The 21,900-nt window shown below is 39.3% G+C and overlaps 1 protein-coding gene across 4 annotated transcripts in view; it reads left to right on the plus strand.

The window, feature by feature from the left end:
- LOC126183309 (protein sickie-like) overlaps window positions 1–21,900 on the plus strand; it is a 701,479-nt gene that overhangs the window by 559,669 nt on the left and 119,910 nt on the right. For 2 of the 4 annotated variants that reach the window (XM_049925156.1, XM_049925154.1), the window contains 5 exons: window positions 7,926–8,101; window positions 8,188–8,336; window positions 11,687–12,334; window positions 15,461–15,614; window positions 18,119–18,145. In XM_049925156.1, the coding sequence (XP_049781113.1) occupies window positions 7,926–8,101; window positions 8,188–8,336; window positions 11,687–12,334; window positions 15,461–15,614; window positions 18,119–18,145 (1,154 nt within the window). The remainder of the gene's footprint in view (window positions 1–7,925; window positions 8,102–8,187; window positions 8,337–11,686; window positions 12,335–15,460; window positions 15,615–18,118; window positions 18,146–21,900) is intronic. The other 2 variants (XM_049925155.1, XM_049925157.1) reach the window with 1 other exon arrangement.

The following is a 21,900-nucleotide window of genomic DNA, read 5'->3' on the forward strand; positions in this document are numbered from 1 at the left end:
CACGTGGGGCGTGAGGTCTCCACAGTACATCGATGTTGTCGCCAGTGGTCGGCGGAAGGTGCACGTGCCCGTCGACCTGGGACCGGACCGCAGCGACGCACGGATGCACGCCAAGACCGTAGGATCCTACGCAGTGCCGTAGGGGACCGCACCGCCACTTCCCAGCAAATTAGGGACACTGTTGCTCCTGGGGTATCGGCGAGGACCATTCGCAACCGTCTCCATGAAGCTGGGCTACGGTCCCGCACACCGTTAGGCCGTCTTCCGCTAATGCCCCAACATCGTGCAGCCCGCCTCCAGTGGTGTCGCGACAGGCGTGAATGGAGGGACGAATGGAGACGTGTCGTCTTCAGCGATGAGAGTCGCTTCTGCGTTGGTGCCAATGATGGTCGTATGCGTGTGTGGCGCCGTGCAGGTGAGCGCCACAATCAGGACTGCATACGACCGAGGCACACAGGGCCAACACCCGGCATCATGGTGTGGGGAGCGATCTCCTACACTGGCCGTACACCACTGGTGATCGTCGAGGGGACACTGAATAGTGCACGGTACATCCAAACCCTCATCGAACCCATCGTTCTACCATTCCTAGACCGGCAAGGGAACTTGCTGTTCCAACAGGACAATGCACGTCCGCATGTATCCCGTGCCACCCAACATGCTCTAGAAGGTGTAAGTCAACTACCCTGGCCAGCAAGATCTCCGGATCTGTCCCCCATTGAGCATGTTTGGGACTGGATGAAGCGTCGTCTCACGCGGTCTGCACGTCCAGCACGAACGCTGGTCCAACTGAGGCGCCAGGTGGAAATGGCATGGCAAGCCGTTCCACAGGACTACATCCAGCATCTCTACGATCGTCTCCATGGGAGAATAGCAGCCTGCATTGCTGCGAAAGGTGGATATACACTGTACTAGTGCCGACATTGTGCATGCTCTGTTGCCTGTGTCTATGTGCCTGTGGTTCTGTCAGTGTGATCATGTGATGTATCTGACCCCAGGAATGTGTCAATAAAGTTTCCCCTTCCTGGGACAATGAATTCACAGTGTTCTTATTTCAATTTCCAGGAGTGTATTTGCCAATTGATGTTGAGGTGATTGTTTTCAAAATTTACAGATCCTCTGCTGCTGATTGAACACTATTATGCAAAATGTGAGCACCAACAAGTGATTTGTTTAATTTTTCTTGAAGTTTCTGGTAAACATTCTACGTTCCATTATGGTTGGCTCGCCCAAAATTGGTGTTTGCATTCTCTGCAGAAAATGCAATTACTTCATCCATTAAACCATGTTTTGTCAAATTTTCTCAATAAATTGAATTTGTGTGTCAGCTGTTTCATTTGGAACATTGCTAATATTCAAAATTTTTACTTTCATGCCAAAACCAGGAATGTATATTGAATCACGAATGGAATAGTTTTCATTGCTTTTTGGTTTGATGGATCAGTCATTATAGAAATGTATTTTGCCCCCTTGTAATTCATTAGCTAGTGCTGTAATAACTTAGGGCACAAACACATTTACAACAACTGCTTTACTTTTAGTTCTAGCACAACAATACATAGGCCTGCTGAAATGCTTAATGATGAAAGAAGTACAGTCAATTGATCAAACGCTATGATTGTGATAGATGGCATGATACGCAAATGTACCTTCTTCAGCAGCCAGTTTTAAATCCGGCACTTAGGGCATTTCTCTTAAAAAATGAAACAACTTTATCATTTATGTTACTTTCTTTAAGAAATGAACTCTTCTGTTTGGGCATTTTGACCGGATACCACACTTTCTTAGTTTAATATTCACTTTCACTATCTACTATGTCCGCACAGGTGATCATCTGTTGACTTTCATTTCTAAGTCAGAATTTTTGTCAGTTGTTCCAAAAACCAGTAGACTTGAAACTTTGACACTGAGTGAGTTAAATCTGCCAACAATGCACCGCCCTATCGTTTGACTCTCAGGGCAAGCGTGTATACATGCCAAATAATATTCAATAAGCACTGCTAACACACGCTGCATTGCTCACATTCTTCACAAAATTAACTTCCATATGGCTGCAGTCCCATTATACTTTCTTTGGTTTTGTTTTTACATGTCTCAAGGACCATAAAGTGGAAGGTTGGCAAGTTAAGGATGGCTGTCAGGGCTAATTAATACTTGCTTTTCTTTTCAACACATCTCTTACTCTTCTGTTAGTCATAAGATAAGTTTTAAAAAAAAGTGGTATATATTGTGAAAATATATTTCTATTGACCGAGCGAGGTGGCGCAGTGGTTAGACGCTGGACTCGCATTCGGGAGGACGACGGTTCAATCCCGCGTCCGGCTACCCTGATTTAGGTTTTCCGTGATTTCCCTAAATCACTCCAGGCAAATGCCGGGATGGTTCCTCTGAAAGGGCACGGCCGACTTCCTTCCCTAATCTGATGAGACCGATGACCACGCTGTCTGGTCTCCTTCCCCAAACAACACAATATTTCTATTGTGTTGTACTTGTAGGAAGTTTGTTTTTCACAAATATTTTAATATGTGAAAACTATTAAGGCACTCATTTTGTTTCTCGATTGAAAACCGGGACAGATGTGTGTCCCAAATGATTTTCTCGGGATACGAGGACATTTATGTGAAAACTGTAACTGTCTCATCGAAACAGGGATGTCTGTTCAGGCTACTCAAACATAATGAGGTATATCGGACATAATGACCTCTTCCATGCCAATCAGTATGGATTTCAAAAATATCAGCTATGTAAAACTGAACTCATGCTTTTCTCACATGACGTCCTGAAAGTTTTGAATCAAGGCAGTCAGTTAGAAGCAGTATTTATTGATTTCTGAAAAACTTTTGACTGAGTACCACATCTGTGCGTATTATTGAAAGTATGATCATATTGAGTGTCAAGCAAAATTTGTGACTGGACTGAGGATTTTTTGGTAGGGAGGATGCAGCATGTTATCTTGGATGGAGTCATTGACAGATGTAAAATAACTTTAGGTATGCCTCAGGGCAGTGTGTTGGGACAGTTGCTATTCATGTTGCATATTATTGACCTTGCAGACAATATTAATAGCAACCTTAGACTTTTTGCATATGATGGTGTTATCTATAATGAATTACTGTCAGAAAAAAGCTGCACAAATATTCATATACTGATAAGATTTCGAAATGGTGCAAAGATTGCCTATAAAACAAAAAAGTGTGGTATCCTATGACAGCAGTATCAATTAGTCACAGTCGGAATCAGTTAACTTATACAAATACATGCATGTAAAATTTTGTAGGGATATGAAATGGAACAATCTCGCAGGCTCTGTCATAGGTAAAGCAGATAACAAACATTGGTTTCTTCATACAATACTGGGGAAACACTATCAGTCTACAAAGGTAATTGCTTACAAATCACATGTGCAAACCATCCTAAAATATTGCTAAAGTGTGTGATACCCACACCAATTAGGACTAACTGGGGATTTTGAATGTATGCAGAGAAGGGGAGCACAAATGGTCACAGGTTTGTTTGACCCATGGGTATGTGTCACAGACATGCTGAAGAAACTGGACTGGCAGACACTTGAAGATAGATATAAACTATTTCAAGAAAGCCTGCTTACAAAATTTCAAGAACTAGCTTTCTTCTACATCTACATAGACATGGATACTCTTCGAGCCACCATATGGTGCATGGCAGAAGGTTCCCCGTACCACTACCTGCCATTTCCTTTTCTGTTCCATTTGCAAATAGAGCAAGGGAAAAACAACTGTCTGTATGCCTATGTATGAGTCCTAATTTCTTGTCTCTTATCTTCATGGTCCTTACGCACAATTTATGTTGGAGGAAGTGGAATCGTTTGGCAGTCAGCTTCAAATGCTGGTTCTCTAAATTTTCTCAATAGTATTTCTCAGAAGGAGTGTTGCCTTCCCTTCAGGCATTCCCACTTGAGTCCCCAAAGCATCTCCGTAATAACTACACGTTGTTTGAGCCTATCGGTAACAAATCTAGCAGACCGCCTCTGAACTGCTTTGATGTCTTCTTTCAATCTGACCTGGTACAGATTCCAAACACCCAATCAGTACTCGAGAATAGGTCGCACCAGTGTCCTTTATGTGGTCTCCTTTACAGATGAACCACTCTTCCATAAAATTCTACCAATAAACCGAAGTTGACCATTCGCCTTTCCTCTCACAGTTCTCGCATGCTCATTCCACCTCGTATCGCTTTGCAATGTTATGCCCAGATATTTAAACAACTTGACTGTGACAAACAGGGCACTAGTAATACTGTATCTGAACATTAAATGTTTGATCTTCCTACTCATTCACATTAACTTACATTTTTCCGCATTTTGGGCTAGCTGTCATTCATCACACCAACTGGAAATTTCGTCTGAATCATCTTCTATTTTCCTGCAGTCACTCAACTAGACACCATACCGTACTCCACAGCATCATCAGCAAACAACCGCAGATTGCTGCCCACCCTGTCAGACAAATTATTTATGTATATAGAGAACAGCAGCAGTCCTATCACACTTCCCTCCTGCTGATACCCTTGTCTTTGATTAACTCTCGCCATCGAAGATGACATACTGGGTTCTATTATTGAAAAAGTCTTCAAGCCACTCGCATATCTGTGAACGTATTCCATATGCTCTTACCTCTGTTACCAGCCAGCTGTGGGGCACCATGTCAAATGCTTTCTGGAAGTCCAGCAATATGGAATCTGCCTGGTGCCCTTCATCCACAATTCTCAGTATATCATGAGAGAAAAGGGCAAGCTGAATTTTGCGTTAGTGCTGTTTTCTAAAACCATGCTGATTCATGGACTCAAGCTTCTCATTCTAAAGAAAGTTTATTATATTCAAACTGAGAATATGTTCAAGTATTCTCCAGCAAAAAGAAGTTGGGGATATTGGTCTGTAATTTTTTAGTTCCGCTCTTCTACCTTTCTTATATATTGGAGTCACCTGTGCTTTTTTACAGACACTTGGGACTTTGTTCTGGGCGAGAGATTCATGATAAATGCAACCTAGGTAAGGGGCCAAAGCCATAGAGTACTCTTTGTAAAATTGAACTGGGGTTCCATCCAAACATGGTGATTTATTTGCTTTCAAAACTTTCAGTTGTTTCTCTACGCCAGGTATGCTTATTACTGTGTGGTCCATCCTGGAGTCTGTCTGATGGTCAAATGACAGTATGTTTGTATGATTCTCCTGTTTGAACTATTTTGTGAATGTGAAATTTAAAACTTCAGCTTTTGTTTTACTATCTTCAACTGTCACACCAAAATGGTCAACAAGGGACTGAATGGAAGCCTTAGACCCGATTAGTGATTTTACATGTGACCAGAATTTTCTCAGGTTCTCAGCAGATCTTTTACTAAGGTGTGACTGAGGTAGTTGTTGTATGCTTCGTGCATAGGTCTTTTCACAGATGCATGAATCTACTAACTGTTGCTTGTCATCGTTTGCAAATTCTCTTTTGAACCAAGAGTGCAACAGCCACTGCTTCCTCAGCATCCGCCAAACTTTGTTATTAAACCATGGTGGGTCTTTTCCATCCTTTATCCACGTACTAGGCACATAACTCTCCAGACCGCGTTGGGTGCACTAGAAAGTGCCTCGGAAGCAGAACCCGTGGGCAAAACAAGTAACATTTAAGTTGTCCCATGTGACATGCCAGATTCTCCGCCACCACTACACGCTGAGGTAGCAGCCTGAAGGTGACTGATCATAGCTGAAAGCACATTCAGCTGTCTGCGAACTGCAGCCAGCTCCTGCATCTGCAAGCAGCAAGCACACATCCTAGCCTTCCTAGGAAGACTAACTGAAGAAGTTAACTATAAGAGCAGACAGTCCTAGATATGCAACTTGCTACCCTCCTGATGTCTCACCAATGGACGCTGATGCATTAATGAGCTAATTAGCTGGCTGCTCAGTGAGCAACTACTGCACTACAGACTAAATGAATTTACACTTACAGAAACGTGAGTAAACCCCTTAAACAGAGAAACATGCATGAAATTTAGCGAATATACTACGAAAAAAATTACAGGAAAAGATAAGCACTTAAAACTATGCAGATGTATATAAGCTGAGGGCTGATTCTAGGAATATGCTACAACCAATAATGGTTCAAATGGCTCTGAGCACTATGGGACTTAACATCTGAGGTCATCAGTCCCCTAGAACTTAGAACTACTTAAACCTAACTAACCTAAGAACATCACACACATCCATGCCCTAGGCAGGATTCGAACCTGTGACCATAGCAGTCTCGCGGTTCCAGACTGAAGCGCCTAGAACACCGCTCGGCCACCGCGACCGGCACGCTACAACCCCTTGTCGATCACTCTCTAGGGATCATGAGGACAAACTTACATACATTGCAGCTCCCATAGAAGCATTTAAACAGTCTTTCTTCCCACATCCATGTGTGAGTGAAATAGGAAGAAGCCCCAATAGCAGGAATACTGCAAAGTACCCTCTGCCATGCACTTCACAGTGGTTTGCAGAGTATGGATGAAGATGAAGGGTCAGTTATTGCTTTTATAGTCTGACGTTTCTCTGGAACCCAAAGTTATGTTCCGTAAGGTTGGATTCTACCAGTCTTTCCAGTCTTCTTGAAATAATTCACCTGTACATTGTAACCATGAATAATTAAATTGATGCTTCAGTAATATTATCACCTATCATCACCTGCCTTCTTTGGAAATGTAATTATTACATTCTCATTGAATTCTGGAGGTATTTTGACTGTCTCATGTATCTTTCACACCTGGAGCAGTAGTATTATGGCAGTATGTTCTACCCAGTTCTGAGGGGATGCTGTCTACTCCATGTTCCTTGTGTCAATTTAGGCTTTTCAGTGCTCTGTTAAGTTCTTTTCTCAGTATCATCTTTCCCATCTTACCTTTGTCCACTTCCTCTTCTCTGTCGCTGTTATTGTCTTCAAGTATGTTTCCTTTGTATAGCTCTTATACATATTCCGCCAACCTTTCAATCTTCCCTTCTGTGCATTGTCTGACTTCCCATCTGAGCTATTGATATTAATTTTTTTCCAGTGAATTCTTGGTAGATTACTGTCACTAGTAAAGTCTGAGGAGTGGTCAAAATAGTCTGTTAATGGCAAATAGTGTGTTAATGACATCCTAGAAATGAGTAAATATAATAATTTGCTGTATTGTGGACTTGTGGAATGGTAGATTGGAATACAGACAAGTACTGGAAGATGGTATTTCGGTTTTCAAGCTTGCATTCTTATCCAGAGCACAGAAGACGTACATGGACCCAGTATGGTGTCCCAACAGGGAAGTTGTTTACTCCTCTTTTAAATTTTTTGTGACCCAATCAGGTCTCAACATTCAACACTGGGAAAAATAAATATATCTGTGTGTGTGTGTGTGTGTGTGTGTGTGTGTGTGTGTGTGTGTGTGTGTGAGAGAGAGAGAGAGAGAGAGAGAGATTTGGATATGAGAGATGAGAGGGGGTGTGGCAGGAGAGGAGGGAGGCGGGTGGGCAGTGTTTTGTCATATAACTGAGGTACCATGTTCCAGTTCTTGTTTATATACCTACCTTCTGCTCAGTGTTCCCAGAGCGTGGGAGTGGGTTATCTTTACTGCCTATTCTGTATACAATCTACATAGAATTTTTCAATATCTATTTGTTCTATGTTTTGGATGTTGTAGCTCTTCTTAATTCCTCTGTTTGCAAAGAAAAATTGGAGATAAATTCTGCCTTATGCAAGACACTGTTTGTATATATTGTCTATTTGCATGATGTTAACATGTCCCACATATAGCTGGTGCACACTTTACTTTCTTTCCATTTGTGACAGGTTGTTGTAAAAGGAAGAGTGTTATTGTGTCATGACTTGAATTGTTGTTCTTTCTGTTATACATCGTCATATCACAAGATGAAATACAATTTTCAGCAGCAGCATCAGAAGACTGCGCAGAGTAGTAAGCTTGTTGGCTCCAACAACAAAAAAACAGTGTCTGCATCATTTAATCCTGGTGAGGTGCCTCAAGTAGTCTACAGGGTCGTTGGTACTCATTCTAATGCAAAAAAGTCTGACAGCAGTCAGCAAACTGATTATAGTGCCTTCAGGTAAGTCTTCCATTTCATTCATTTGTCCATTTTTTAAATTATCCATCCTGTCTGTGCTCTGTTTAAATTTCTTATTTGTATTGCAGACAAGTTTCCAACAACCAGTGGAAAAAGTATGTCGAGGGAGGATTACAGAGAGGAAAATCAGACTTGGAAGTGGTGAGGCCACGTTCATCTCCCAACAATGGGCAGACAGCACGTAGGCCAGAGAAGAATGAAAAATTGCGAAGGATGGGTAAGTAACACAAAAAATGTCATACTTGTTAGGTGAAAACAACCTCTTATCGCTGGGTCTACTATTTGAAACAATAAGGGAGGCTATTTTAATGAGTGACTTTCATTCACAGTCCATGAAGATTAATGAGAAGACCCTAAAGCTTTCAACATCTCTGTGTGTCTTTGAGGACTTGCAAATCCAATGAAACACAAATAGTACTATTTTGGATGTACACTGGCTTCAGAGCCTTCCTCAGAAACACATCACAACTTTGAGAATATGTGATGCCTTAATCCCATTTACAAATACCATGCATGAAAATTGCCTTTCCTCCTGTTAAAAAGTTTCTCATGATACATGCTTGTAAAGGGTTCTGTATCTAGTCCATACTTATCCACATGTTCCTGCCTTTAATAACCAAGTATGCTGCTATAACCAGTAAGTAGTCATGAAAATGAGAATTATTCCCTTCTGCCTTAACACTCCTTAATACTCCAATATGAGACATTCGTAAGTTTGTGAGACATTCAGTCAGTGCCTTAGAGCAATACCATTATCATCAATAATGTGAATTATTATTAGGTTATCCTTGTGTTCTGATACTTGCACTCAACATTTATGCTTAATATCTGTACATACATGACTTTTCCTGCAGCTCACTGTTTAACCTTAAAGCCATTTATTGACAGTTTACATTAATTCATCCATCCTGCTCTAATTATATATGCCCACTGAACTTCCTCCTCCTTATTAATCTCCATTATCTACTACTACTGGTGCTAATAATTCTACTAAATAATAGTAATAATATGAATATAATTACTCACTATCATCTCCCTTGCCCTTCCATCACCTTTTAGTCCACTTGGCAACCTTGTGTCTTAATAGCACTTTTGTTGTCTCCCCTTATTACCTATACCGCCCACTCAACCTCTCTTTTACCGTCTTAATTAAAAACAATTAAATTTGTTTTGCTCTCATGATACACATTTTCATTTGTTTTATGAATTGTGTATGTTGTTTTTCTCAGGCCTTCAGTAACACCTTACATACGTATCCCATTTTATGGTACTTAGTTTCATTTAAGTGAGTGATATTTTATGTAACCTTAGTTGCAATTTCCTATAAGTTCTCTTGTGTCTGGAAAGTCTCTTCTGAACATCCTCTGCCACAGCCACAGCCCCTCTTAATCCTGTCAGTTTATTTTGTCCCTCTGATTTGGATTACCATTTTGAAACTGAAACTTCAACTTCTTTTATTTTTGAATGAGTATGTTGGCTGTGAGAATTTTCTCTCTGACCACAGATTTATGAATTTTTCCCCTTTCTGGATATTTTTATATTTGCTTTTCTTGTGTATACTAATTATTTCTGAGTTCAGTTTTCTTCTCTTATCAGCTGTTATTGATCTTGTTTCATAATAAAACAAATTGCATGTTGCCCACATATTGGTGTGTGGTGCTTAAAGTCAAATGCAGATGCTTAGAGAGACTGGATGAGTGCATCTGTGTAAGTGTTCTGCATGTAAGTACAATGCATTCCTCCATGCCACCAAGATACTCTTGTTGACACATCAGTTATATTGAAGCCAAGTCATTTGTAGATGATTTTAGTAGTCCCAGTTACTGTGTTATTAGTTGGAATAAAAAGTATTTCAAACATTACATTGCAGAATAATGTACTGCATATATTCACACAAAATGCAGTGTGTTTAATATATTAATGCATGTTTTGCGGTGGTATAATTACTCAATCTTTTCAAGATACAGCCATACCCAAAAAGAGGGTGATGACCTTGTCCGTTTAAAACCTAGTGGACATCTCAGTCATAATGTATACAGGAAAGTCATCAGAGGCATCACAACAAGTACACTGAGTATATAAGTATGAGGCCAATAAGCACACAGCAGTCAGTTACCATTTGACAATGCCCGTGGGGCACTTGTTTGAAAGCTTGTGGATGTATAATTATTGAGTGTGGCTGGAAGTTGGAGAAGATTTATTCTTATGAGATATATATTTATGGTTAGACGAGGAAAATAGTTTAAAGAGGTATAGTGCTACAGTGTGATACTTACAGAATAAATTATAGATTTGCTGCAGCTGGAAGGTTTAGGATAAAGTTTATCCATGCAAAAATCATGTGTAGCTCTGAAAATGAGAAGCACTGTGTTGCGAGTAACTTCTATGTTAATTTTTAATTTTTTGGTTTCACTCATTGTTAGTGGTGTATTTTCCTCAAACAGCAATATACACTTAGTTTCATTTAAGTTAGTGATATTTTATGTAATCTTAGTTGCAATTTCCTATAAGTTCTCTTGTGTCTGGAAAGTCTCTTCTGAACATGGGCCTTTACATATGTGTGCTTGTGTCTGTATATGTGCGGATGGATTTGTGTGTGTGTGTGTGTGTGTGTGTGTGTGTGTGTGTGTGTGTGTGTGTGGGTGTGTGCGCGAGTGTGTACCTGTCCCTTTTTCCTCCTAAGGTAAGTCTTTCCGCTCCCGGGATTGGAATGACTCCTTACCCTCTCCCTTAAAACCCACATCCTTTCGTCTTTCTTTCTCCTTCGCTCTTTCCTGATGAAGCAACCGTGGGTTGCGAAAGCTTGAAATTTGTGTGTGTGTTTGTGTTTGTGTGTTTTTTATTGTTTCTATCTGTCAGCGCTTTCTCGTTTGGTAAGTCACAGCATCTTCGTTTTTTAATATATTTTACCTATGTGGAATGTATATATAGGCACACACACTATCAGCATACTGTTACTTGGTATGAAAGTGAAATATTTTAACTATGCTTATTTATGATTTGGGTGATGGTGGTGATAATAGTATTTTGTCACTGGATTTACATTGTTAAATTTTATGTCGAAAACGAAGTTTGTGTATGCACTTTTAAATGCTGTCAGTCATCTGGAGGTAGACCAATACTTTGCATTCCATGCTGCAAGTGCCATAGTTACAAAAATTAGCAGATTGTTTACAAAGAGCTTGGTGAAATAACAGCATACTATACGTTCTGAGTGCAGAACTTCAATAAAACTGCAGTTGTATTGGAAGAAGTTTTTCATTACATACCAGGCCTGTGCATCACATAAGCTTAAAGATATTGACAACTCATTTCCAATAACATACATTTATATTAAGATACTTGCTCATGCTATTTCTGACAGCTGCAGAAGCTAGTTTTTTAATGCACATGAACATGTGTTTTATTAATTCCGTGTATGAACTGGTAATAAAACAATATCAAAACTGTAAAATACTGTGAATCAGGGAGTCTTCTGAATACTTTGTTCTAATTTTTGCTGCAGCGTCATATTTGAAATTATCAGGCACATTTTGGGTTTTTGCTTACAAGGGAATCTTTTCACAGGTGTGAAGGATGAAGTACCACCTAAAGAGCGGGAGTATGGCAGTGGAGAGAAAATGGCAAGACCAGCAACATCCCTACGTTCGAATGGGGAGGGTAAGAGTAGTGGTGGCAGTGGGGGTAAAGTAAGAGGAGTACCTCAGAGTTTTGGTTATGTGAAGAGACCATCAAGTGGTGGGGGAAAGGGTGGAGGTGAAACTCGTACAGCACAAGTAGCTGCAGTGCCACGAACAAAGCTGAAAGTGTCTGGTGGGACACAGACATGTAGTGCAGACCTACAACAGCAACATCACCATCATCAACAACAACATCAACAGCAGCAGCCACAGCAACAGCACCACCACCACCACCATCACCAGCAGCAACAGCAGCAGCAGCAGCAGCAGCAACAACAGCAGCAGCAGCAGCAGCAGCAGCAACAACAACAGCAACAGCAACAACAATATAAGCTGTCACAAAGTGTCCGTGAGCGACTTCTGTTGGGATCACAAAGTCTCCCTCCACGTTCATCTCCTCTCCGTTCAACTGATGGCTCTCTTTCAGACACAACTGCAACTCATTATGCCGAATTGCAGTCATATAGTCCATACAGTGCCTGGTTGCGACACAGCTCCACATACACAGCCTCACTGCCCGCTCGGACAACTGCAGGTATGTTGTTCATTAGGTGACCAAGACATATCAGTTTGTAAAATATGAAATTCGTAAATTCATAACTGTGTGTTTAAAATTTAAGGCTGCCAGCAATATGCAAGTTAGATATATTGTCAATATTTTCATAATTCAACAGTTCCCAGATACTTGAATTAACTTGGGTAACACTGTTTTGCCTGAGAACAATGTGTAAACCTCAGACATTATTTTATTAACTTACAAGTAACTTTCTTAATTTTTGTGTCCCTTAAATTTCAGCAACCTCCTGCAAACCATATGACTTATTATTGGTTACATGGAAGTCAATATCATGCAGGAATGATAGGATTGGTGTTTGTAAAACTGTCTAACATTTTATATTTTAGATATATTTTTCCCACGTGGATGTTTCCCTCTATTATATTCATGTCTAACATTTTAAATGAACAAATCCTTAAACAAAAGAGAGAAATAAGGTCCCATGATTTGCACAATACAGTCATTTATTTGTGTATAAGCTAGACAAATAATTTCTGAGTTACTCGGGTAATGTAAAATTGAGCAGTTTAAAGCTGTGTATGTATACACAGTGTGGCCAGGATATCTCCAGACACCTGTTGCTGTTAATTTCAAAGATGGTAACCATGTACATGTTAGTGTATAGCCGTCATTTTGCTACAATTGCAGTATTTAATCCTCAGGTCCATGAAGATTTTTTACACAGGAAAAGTTTTTTTGTTGTTGTGAAGGGATGTCTAATGTTGAGCTTTTGGGCAAGTGAAGTGGGACTGAACCAATGATTTAGTTCATCTCAGAGATGCTTATTGGGTCAATGTTGTGGTTTACAGTGGACCATTACAACAAATCCACTGTAGTTTCTTTGAACCTCAATACAAAGGTCTTTGATTTGTAAACAATAGCTTAAGAGAAATTTGGTTGCTCAAATCACAAAGGTTTTTGAGGAAGAATTGTCACTGTTGTAAAATTTGAGGATATTGTTTATCATATGGGAGGAGATTAATCAATAACAACCCATCAACTAGCTTGTGAAATGCTCATGTCAAAGAACACAGTGTGGAGGGCACTGGTAGAGCACTTGTTAATACCACATCATAAATAATAGGTGCAAGCTATAGAGTCAGATGATTATGAGTTGATAGTTCAGTTTGCAATAGATTGTTAGCAACAATTGTTGTAACTGGAACTATATGCTAACATATAGCATATCAGAAAGGGCTTGGGAAAACAATTTCAGGTGTGTGTACATACTCACGTTTAAGTGAATAGTTTTTGTGGGAACAAGTGAACAGTCAGAAGGCTTAATACAAAGACAGAGTTTGACATGAGTGCCCCACGTGGCAGTGTTTACACTGCAGTAGCAGACTCTGCCCAAATCAACTTTCAATTTTAGCTCATTTATCTCAGATATTTTAACTAAATGTTTCAGCACCATTGTCAGTAACCATTAAAATATTGTATTTGTTTTTGTGAGCTTTCAAATCCTATTAAAAAGTATATTTTTCCATTTAAAAAACACTTGTTTCGATATCTCAGTTGATACAAGATTCAAGAGAAATCAACATGCAGCAAAATTATGTGCCCATCTGTGTGTTGTCATATTCCGTAAACATAAGTTTCGTACCTCAAATGATTCACAAAATAAAAGTGGTAAAACTTGTAGGTGATTCACCCTGTACACTGGCAAAGTTGCCGGAGAATGTACCTCTTGTTGTCTGAGAGAGGATACAGTTTCAATAGGATGGTTTACCATCCTACTTTGCACCTTTGGTGCACTTGTCCACTACATTGGACAGCTGTTAATGGTCACTTCTTTGGCATTTTCAATCATTCATGAGTCCGCCCCAGTAGCTGAGTGGTCAGCGTGACGGATTGCCGTCCTCTGGGCCCGGGTTCGATTCCCGGCTGGGTCGGAGATTTTCTCCGCTCAGGGACTGGGTGTTGTGTTGTGTTCATCATCATTTCATCCCCATCAGGCGTGCAGGTCGCCCAATGTGGCGCCGAATGTAATAAGACCTGCGCCAAGGCGGCCGGACCTGCCCCGCGAGGGGCCTCCCGGCCAATGACGCCAAACGCTCATCATCATCAATCATTCATGAGGCTGCAAATGCAAGCAGTCTACTTGAGTGTGTATGGTGATGTGCCCTAAATGCATTTGCAGCCTTAAAATTTGTTGAAAATGCCAGAGAATCGAACATTGATAGCTGGACACTGCAGTGAACATGTTCACCATAGAGTTAGTATTAATGTCCATGAGTAATTGAACTACAGGTACCATCATCTTTGGATTACAATGGGAGATCCTGTCCCACGCCCAGCCTGATTGCCAATTTTAACACTTGTGGATTTCCCCCCCCCCCATTAGTTTGCTATATACTACTGATTTATGAAACACAAATAGAAACTAAAGTGGGACTGCTTGGTAGAGTTCTAGCTGTGTGTCTTATTGTATAATATGCAAAAGAGAGATTTCAGTTGGGCAAAATTTTATATGCCATTGTAATTCCTGTATTGAGACTGACAGTTGTCGCTTTGTAAGATGTAAGTTGTTGCTCTGTGGTGTATGCTGTTCCTGTTTATTTCAATAAAAAATCTGAATATTCATTTTTTTACCATTTGTTTTTTATAATTAAGTTCCTGTTTAAGAGTCTCAGTCCTCTTTATAATTTCGATACTTAAAGTTTGGGACACCCTGTATACCCCCTGTATTTGTAACGTGGTGACACGCTTAGCATGATTGTACAGTATCTGGAAGGATTTCAAAACGTAAATGGAATGAAAACTAATGGATCTTCTAGGAACACGAAATTAGTGGAAAGGTATATCTCTCAGAATCAATTGACCACAGTACATATTACAAATATTCAGTATTCATACACCAGGAACTTGCTTCATTTGAAACAATAAAACATATCACCTCAGTCTTTTGCTCAAAAAACAATGTCTTTGTATTTCAAATTTTTTTTTTTTTAAATCCACTGTATCAAATGTGCAGTTGATTGCTTTGATATTGTGCGAAAAGACTGAAGAGGTTAAATGCCAATACTGTTTTCTACTTTTAAAAATTTTTTCTCAGTTTGTTTTCTGTGTGATGTGTTTAGCTGCTCATGCTTTCTTGTCTTTCAGTTGGGCTTGTGGAGGCCGACAGTGTTGAATCTCTGTGTTCACTGCCTGCACAGCTGCAACACCGAGCCAGCCTCACACACACACGTTTATTAATGCACCAGCGTGATGCTACAGCATCACCTGTGCCTCGCCTTAACCGCAGTAATAGTATTAGGTCAGTAATAACACAGTAAGGAAATATCTCATATTGTCTTCATACTTGTTGTTGCTGAGTGTCATAGCAAAATGTTACAGAAGTTATGGCAAAGTTTATGAATATAAAGTGTCTTCAAGACAGTGATAAAATATGAGAAGGGGAAAAGGTTCACAGTATTGTACATATTTGGGATCAATTTAACTGAGCAGGGTAGCGCAGTGGTTAGCACACTCTACTCGGATTTGGGAGGATGATGGCTCCAACCTGCAGCTGGCCATCCCGATTTAGGTTTTCCATGATTTCCCTAAATCACTTAAGACAAATGTCACTTAAGGTGAATGCCGCCAAAAGGGTACGACTACTTTCCTTCTCCGTCCTTCCCTAATCCGAGTTTGTGCTCCATCTCTAACGACCTTGTTGTTGACAGAATGTTGAACACTAATATTACCCTCCTCCTCTTCCCCCTCTCCCTCCCCCTCCTCCTCCTCCTCCAGATCAGTCTAAACAGAAAGCAGTTGTAAAAAGTGATTATATAGCAAAAATATAAAGGTAATTTTTTTCTCAATACATTGCGGAAGTTCATATTTGTTTTTATCACAACTGTGTTGTGATTTCTTTTTCACCTTCAATACTTCTTTGAATGGAATATCTTCGTGCTTTATGGCCTAACAGAAAAAAATCCATTTAGTGTTGTATGAATCAAAGTAACATGCGTGTCCTTTTACAAACAATGAGAGTCCCACTTGGTGAATTTAAGTGGCAAGAAAAGACTTGAGATCCTCAGTGTCACTCAAATTTTAATGTGAAGGATGGAATAGCAGTAGTAGTAGTAGTAGTAGTAGTAGTAGTGTATATAACATATTAAAGAAAAATATTGTACAGAACTGTGAAGAAATCATGAAAATACAGCTGTGGCTGCACAGATCCTTAATGGCATTTGAAGTGCAGTTATATTTTGACCATCCTCCATGACAGATAAAATTTCCTGAAGCCTTGGGATATGAGAGTGTTGTGCAACATGACAGTCATAGCTTCATTTATTTGCATCAAATCTGGGTTTTGACTAGTCTTGTCCAACTTTCTTTTCTATAATTTGCCAACACTTCACTTCTTGTCTGGGGCATAGAACTTTCAACACACTTCTAGGAAATAGTTGTAGTAGTTGTTTTGGTCTAAAGTCATTGGTGGTTTCAGTAGCTTAAATACTTCTTGGCATTCATGTCTTCTGTTAAATAGGTTTTGTGTCATCAGCTTGGAAATAACATTTCATTAGAGATATAAATGTAAAGCTATCATCAGTCTATAGGGTGGTTTTAATGATGCGGTATGTTATAAAGAATTATCGTAATGGGCAGTTCATTCTTTCCATCCTGCAGCCTAGGGAAAACATCTCCTAGACCTATCATTTAACAAGATATCGAACCACAACTGCTATGTCAACTAGCACATTTCACTCGTGTTTGAAGGACATTGCTAGAGGTGATTATCATATTTAACAACAAAAGAAATTATAGCTCCAGAATCTTAAGTCCTGTCCAGACACATGACCTACTGAGCCTTCAAGCCACCTCATCCACATAATAAACAAAATTACTATTATTTATTGTGCTCAAATTTGGGAGTCTATTGGCTGCTACCCATAGATCAATGTATACCAATACAGTTGTTCTTTGTCTTTTTTTATCTTTTGCATGTGTCTGTTAATTTTTCAGTTTGTAATTGCTGTGAAACATTAGTTGGGATGTGACCTTAATGTTAAAGTTTCTTCACTCACTACAAAAGCTGAAGAAGTGTTAAGTTAGTATTGAATTAAAGTTAATCAAATGTTATTAGATTTCAGAATCAGAATAGATGTTACAATAGCTGCCTAGAGTATTAATACTCGTTGCAGTTTCTGTAATGTGTATTTCATAAATGTTGTTGATAAAGAGCATTTTCACACTATTTATCAGTGAATTCTGAAATCTGAAAGCCATAACACTAAAATTTTTTTATAATTAACAGTTTTTATTTGTACTCCTTCAGCTTTGGTAATTTTTAATTGCAGTACATAAACTTCAGTTCCATACAAACTATGACCTGGCTGTCTGCATGAACAAAGTAACAGTTTGAATGAAAATGTGTGTTCTCATCATTGAATTGTAAATCTTACTGTTATGCATTTGGTTTCTCTTCTAATAAATAGTTGCTTGATGTCAGTTTATGTGGTTCTGGTAATAATATATTTCACACTACATATCTGTTAGATTAAGTTAAGCAACCATAGCTTATAACCTCAGTATATCAAATTCATTTCTCTTTTCTGCTAATTTAATTTAAACTATTTACATTAGTCTAATATTCCTTTGTTTTGCTGATGACTGAATTATTTTATCAACTGCATTGAGCAGCTAAACTGTTTCCATTTGCTATAGAAAGTAATTTATGAATTGAATCTATTTATATTTACAACATTATCAAAGTTCATCCAGTAATATCGTTGCTGGGACATGATAAATATTCTTGTTTTGTGCTCTTGGCAGCCATCTCAGGGACCGGACATTTCCAAGGTACAGTATTCACACACATTAAAAAGGCCCTCTGCTTGATATTTCATTTGCAGTTTAGGCATAACTTCCTGGTACCAGATTGTCATTTGTAAGCTTTTTCTCAGCTGAATATTCCGCATCACAATTTCAGATTGTTATTTACACAGGCTCTTTGTAAGCTTTTCTCTTTCTATTATAATAGTTTCCATATTTTCCCATTTCTGTTTTTATTTTTGGATGGAATCTTTTTTTTCAATTACTGTTTTCTTTTTTGTAATTTTGAATCAATCTTTATTGTTGCCCTATGGTTCTTGTGATACTCCTTCCCCCTCGGACTGCTTTTCATAAATCCTTTTCTTTTACAGGTTCCTTCTTTTTGCTGCTATTATTATTATTATTATTATTATTATTATTATTATTATTATTATCAGCATCATTATTATCATCATTATAATCTTCCCTGTTTAGTGAACCGGCGGTTATCAGTTTTTGCCCTCCCTTTACATTTAATGAAACAGATATTCAGTGTCTCATAATTTCAGAACTGAATTACTGATTTCTAAGCTCACCTATACCTGGGTCAGTTAGTCTGCTACCAGTATCACCAGCATTGGAATTACTTCATGTATGAATAAATCATATCCCACTGTTATTCGGTAATGCTTAGCAGTATATTTTTTGATAATACTCATGTTTTTTTCCCTTCTGTTCTGATCTGTATTTCAGCATTATAACTGGGATGACGTACAAAGAATGATATGTCCTCTTTCAATAATTATTCTCATGGATTTCTTGAAAATAATGTTGAGACTTCACTGTCTTGAATTACTGACACAGGAAACTTATGCTAACTTTTCCTGGCCACTTTGCCCCATGCCTCCTCCCCCAATCCCTCTTTCACCCTGATATTCTCAGTTTTGACAAATATTCCTTTGATATTACTCACATATATATTCATATGTCATATTCCCCCAAGCCTCTGTTGTCAGTCCTTCCACTCCTTCATTTCTTTATTAATTGTGTTCAATTAAAGTATTGCATTCTTCCTAATAACTGGAGTGCAAATTCTTTCTATGTTCCTAGTTGGGAATCATAAGTCTTGAAAATGTGGATGCTTTTACAGCATTGTTCCTGCTGCTTCTCTGACCACAAGTCCTCCTTGAACTGCTAAACACGAAGCATTTGGCAAATCACCTTCAGGTGTCCTCCCACTAAGTTTGCTTCTACCAGCAGGTTTTATACTGGTTGTAATTTTCAAGGGTGTTCCAGCAGATGATGTCTTGGAAACTGCACAATATTTCAGTGAGGCAGCTGCTCTTCATCTTCAGGTCTGACTGGTGAGCCATAGTGGCTCGCCAGTTTATATATTGGTTCACTAGAGAAAAGCAGGTGCCAGAAAACAGGGCTGTTAACATTATAGTGGGGGGCGTTAACATTCAGAGCCCCCTGCTGGAGAAATGACCGAAGGACTACACACACACACACACACACACACACACACACACACACACACACACACACAGATTGTAAGAAAGCCCAGCTTCAAGCAGTGTGGACCCCAACTTGTGCTTGTGCTGGCCTAGCTGTCCTGACTTCAAGCCCCCATCAGTATAATCCCATTGAATTCGTTTCTCTGCAGTCAGTGGCACTAAAGCTGATTCCCACACTTTGCTAATCTGGAATCTAGTGACTCTGTTGAATAAGTCCTTTTCTGTTTGTGTTTTGACTGCTTCTGTAATGAGTTAATCCCAGTAGGTGGAGGCGAATAAGGGAACTTTAGTTTTATGTGTAGTTGATGCCATCTTCTATATCCATAGACAGTGGTTACTAGCTGCAGATTTTTGTGCCTGACCTACTTTGGTGTTCAGATCATCTTGTATATTCCCTATTAGACTTAGGTTCTTTTATGGACCCATCAGTGTTTGCTTATGGCCCTGGAAGAGTGAAGAGAACTTTTATTCAGTGGCTTAGGAACAGCCTGCCATCTTAAAGGACATGCTGCCAACAGAAGGCAGGAAAACCATGTACAGTAAAACCCAATTTTTATGTTCCCAAATTTTAAGTTTTCCCACGTTCTACATTCACTTTTGTTGGTCCCAACAGAAGTCCATTGTCTCAATTATGATATTTAACATTGATTTTCATACAGATATCTGGGGGGGGGGGGGGGGGGGGGAAATTCCTGCTCCAAATCAGCCTTGGAACAAAGCAGAAAATGCAGACTGTGCATTAAATTATTGATCATGTAATATAGTGTTAGCACGGTTAGCAAGATTTTCATTGTTGGCGTGTTGGGCCGTGGCCACCTGTATTATATGTTCGCAACGTTTGATAGGATGGGAAAGTACACTGAGCAGTGCCTTAATGATAATCACAACCTGATGATAGTAACTCTAGTAGCAACCTTCCTTCTGCTCATGGCATTGTATTACAACAGCTTTAATTTATTTCATAGTCATTTATACAAATAAATGCTGCTTTTGAAGACAACCATCTCCATAATGGGTTTCCACATATTATTACTTCTGTGTGAAATATGCTAATACGTACTAGGCGGACAGTTCTAGGTTGTTACGACCTCATGTCAGATGTAAACATTCCTCCTCAAGATGCTCTATAACATGATAATTTCCACCCTCCTTCTCACCCTGGATGTCGCTTAACTCAGTGACGTCCTTGTTGGCAAGTCAGCAACCAACTGTAGATTTCGTGCCTATTCTTCTGTGTTTATGAAGAGTGCCAGCTTTAGTGTTTTAACCAATATTATGTTACAAGTTTTATTAACCATAATTTTGTAATGATTTTCAAAAATAAGTTTCACATTAGAACATGAATGTTTTTAATGTGGTTACGTGAAATACTTTAGCTTTCGTGTTTTATTTACACCACTGGACATGACTGGAATGAACAGGACATCCACGCATGCATTTGTGTGTCAGGACTCTGCTTCCTGTTCACTTGAGTGCATTTGTTGGATATTTTCTACCCACATGAGAATTACACACATAGCTCTCCCACCACCACGTGTTTGTATGTTTTGCTTATTGTACTTTTCTGCTCACACCTCAAATTCTGGCAGGGCCAGTAAACATAATCTTTCCTCTTCTAACAGTTGATTTTACTATCACTGACAGAGCAAGATACTTTAAGTTTTGATAGACCACACTCACTGCATTACCACATTCCCAAAATTTTCAGTAATAATTCTTCCCAGGTAATTACCCTAAAATTGAAATCGAAATGACAGTTGCTTAAGCTACATGTAACCCCCCTCCCCCCCTTTCCCCTCCACCATAGGATTTTGCCTTTTCCCATGCCGTGTGATAATGCCTTGCACTTGACTATAGATTGTAACCATATTCTGCTGACCAAGTGAAACTATTGGCACAAGTGCACTTGAAAACCATGTTATCTGTTAATTGCTGCACAATGTCAATCTGGAATAAAGCCAAGCATTATGACTGAGCTTAACTAAATTTCCATCAGTGAAACTTGTTTCAGACTAACCTGTGGTGCAACCATTGCAGATTTAGCTTCCTCCTTCACTGATCATTTGCCCCTGAATCCCAGAGGCATCAATGAGTTTTGTTCACCTGTCACCCCTTAGCAGAGCAAACAGCTCAGTGAAAAGTACTCATATTTTATAGTTTTATAAAATTATATTGATGATGAGTGTAAATGTGGGCAGCAGGTTTGTGAAGCCCATGTAGGAGCATGGCAGTAGGAAACTTTCAGCTTCTGTTTTTCTTTTACCCCCCCCCCCCCCCCCACACACA

This window comes from Schistocerca cancellata, chromosome 4 (genome assembly GCF_023864275.1).
Source record: "Schistocerca cancellata isolate TAMUIC-IGC-003103 chromosome 4, iqSchCanc2.1, whole genome shotgun sequence".
Taxonomy (NCBI): domain Eukaryota; kingdom Metazoa; phylum Arthropoda; class Insecta; order Orthoptera; family Acrididae; genus Schistocerca; species Schistocerca cancellata.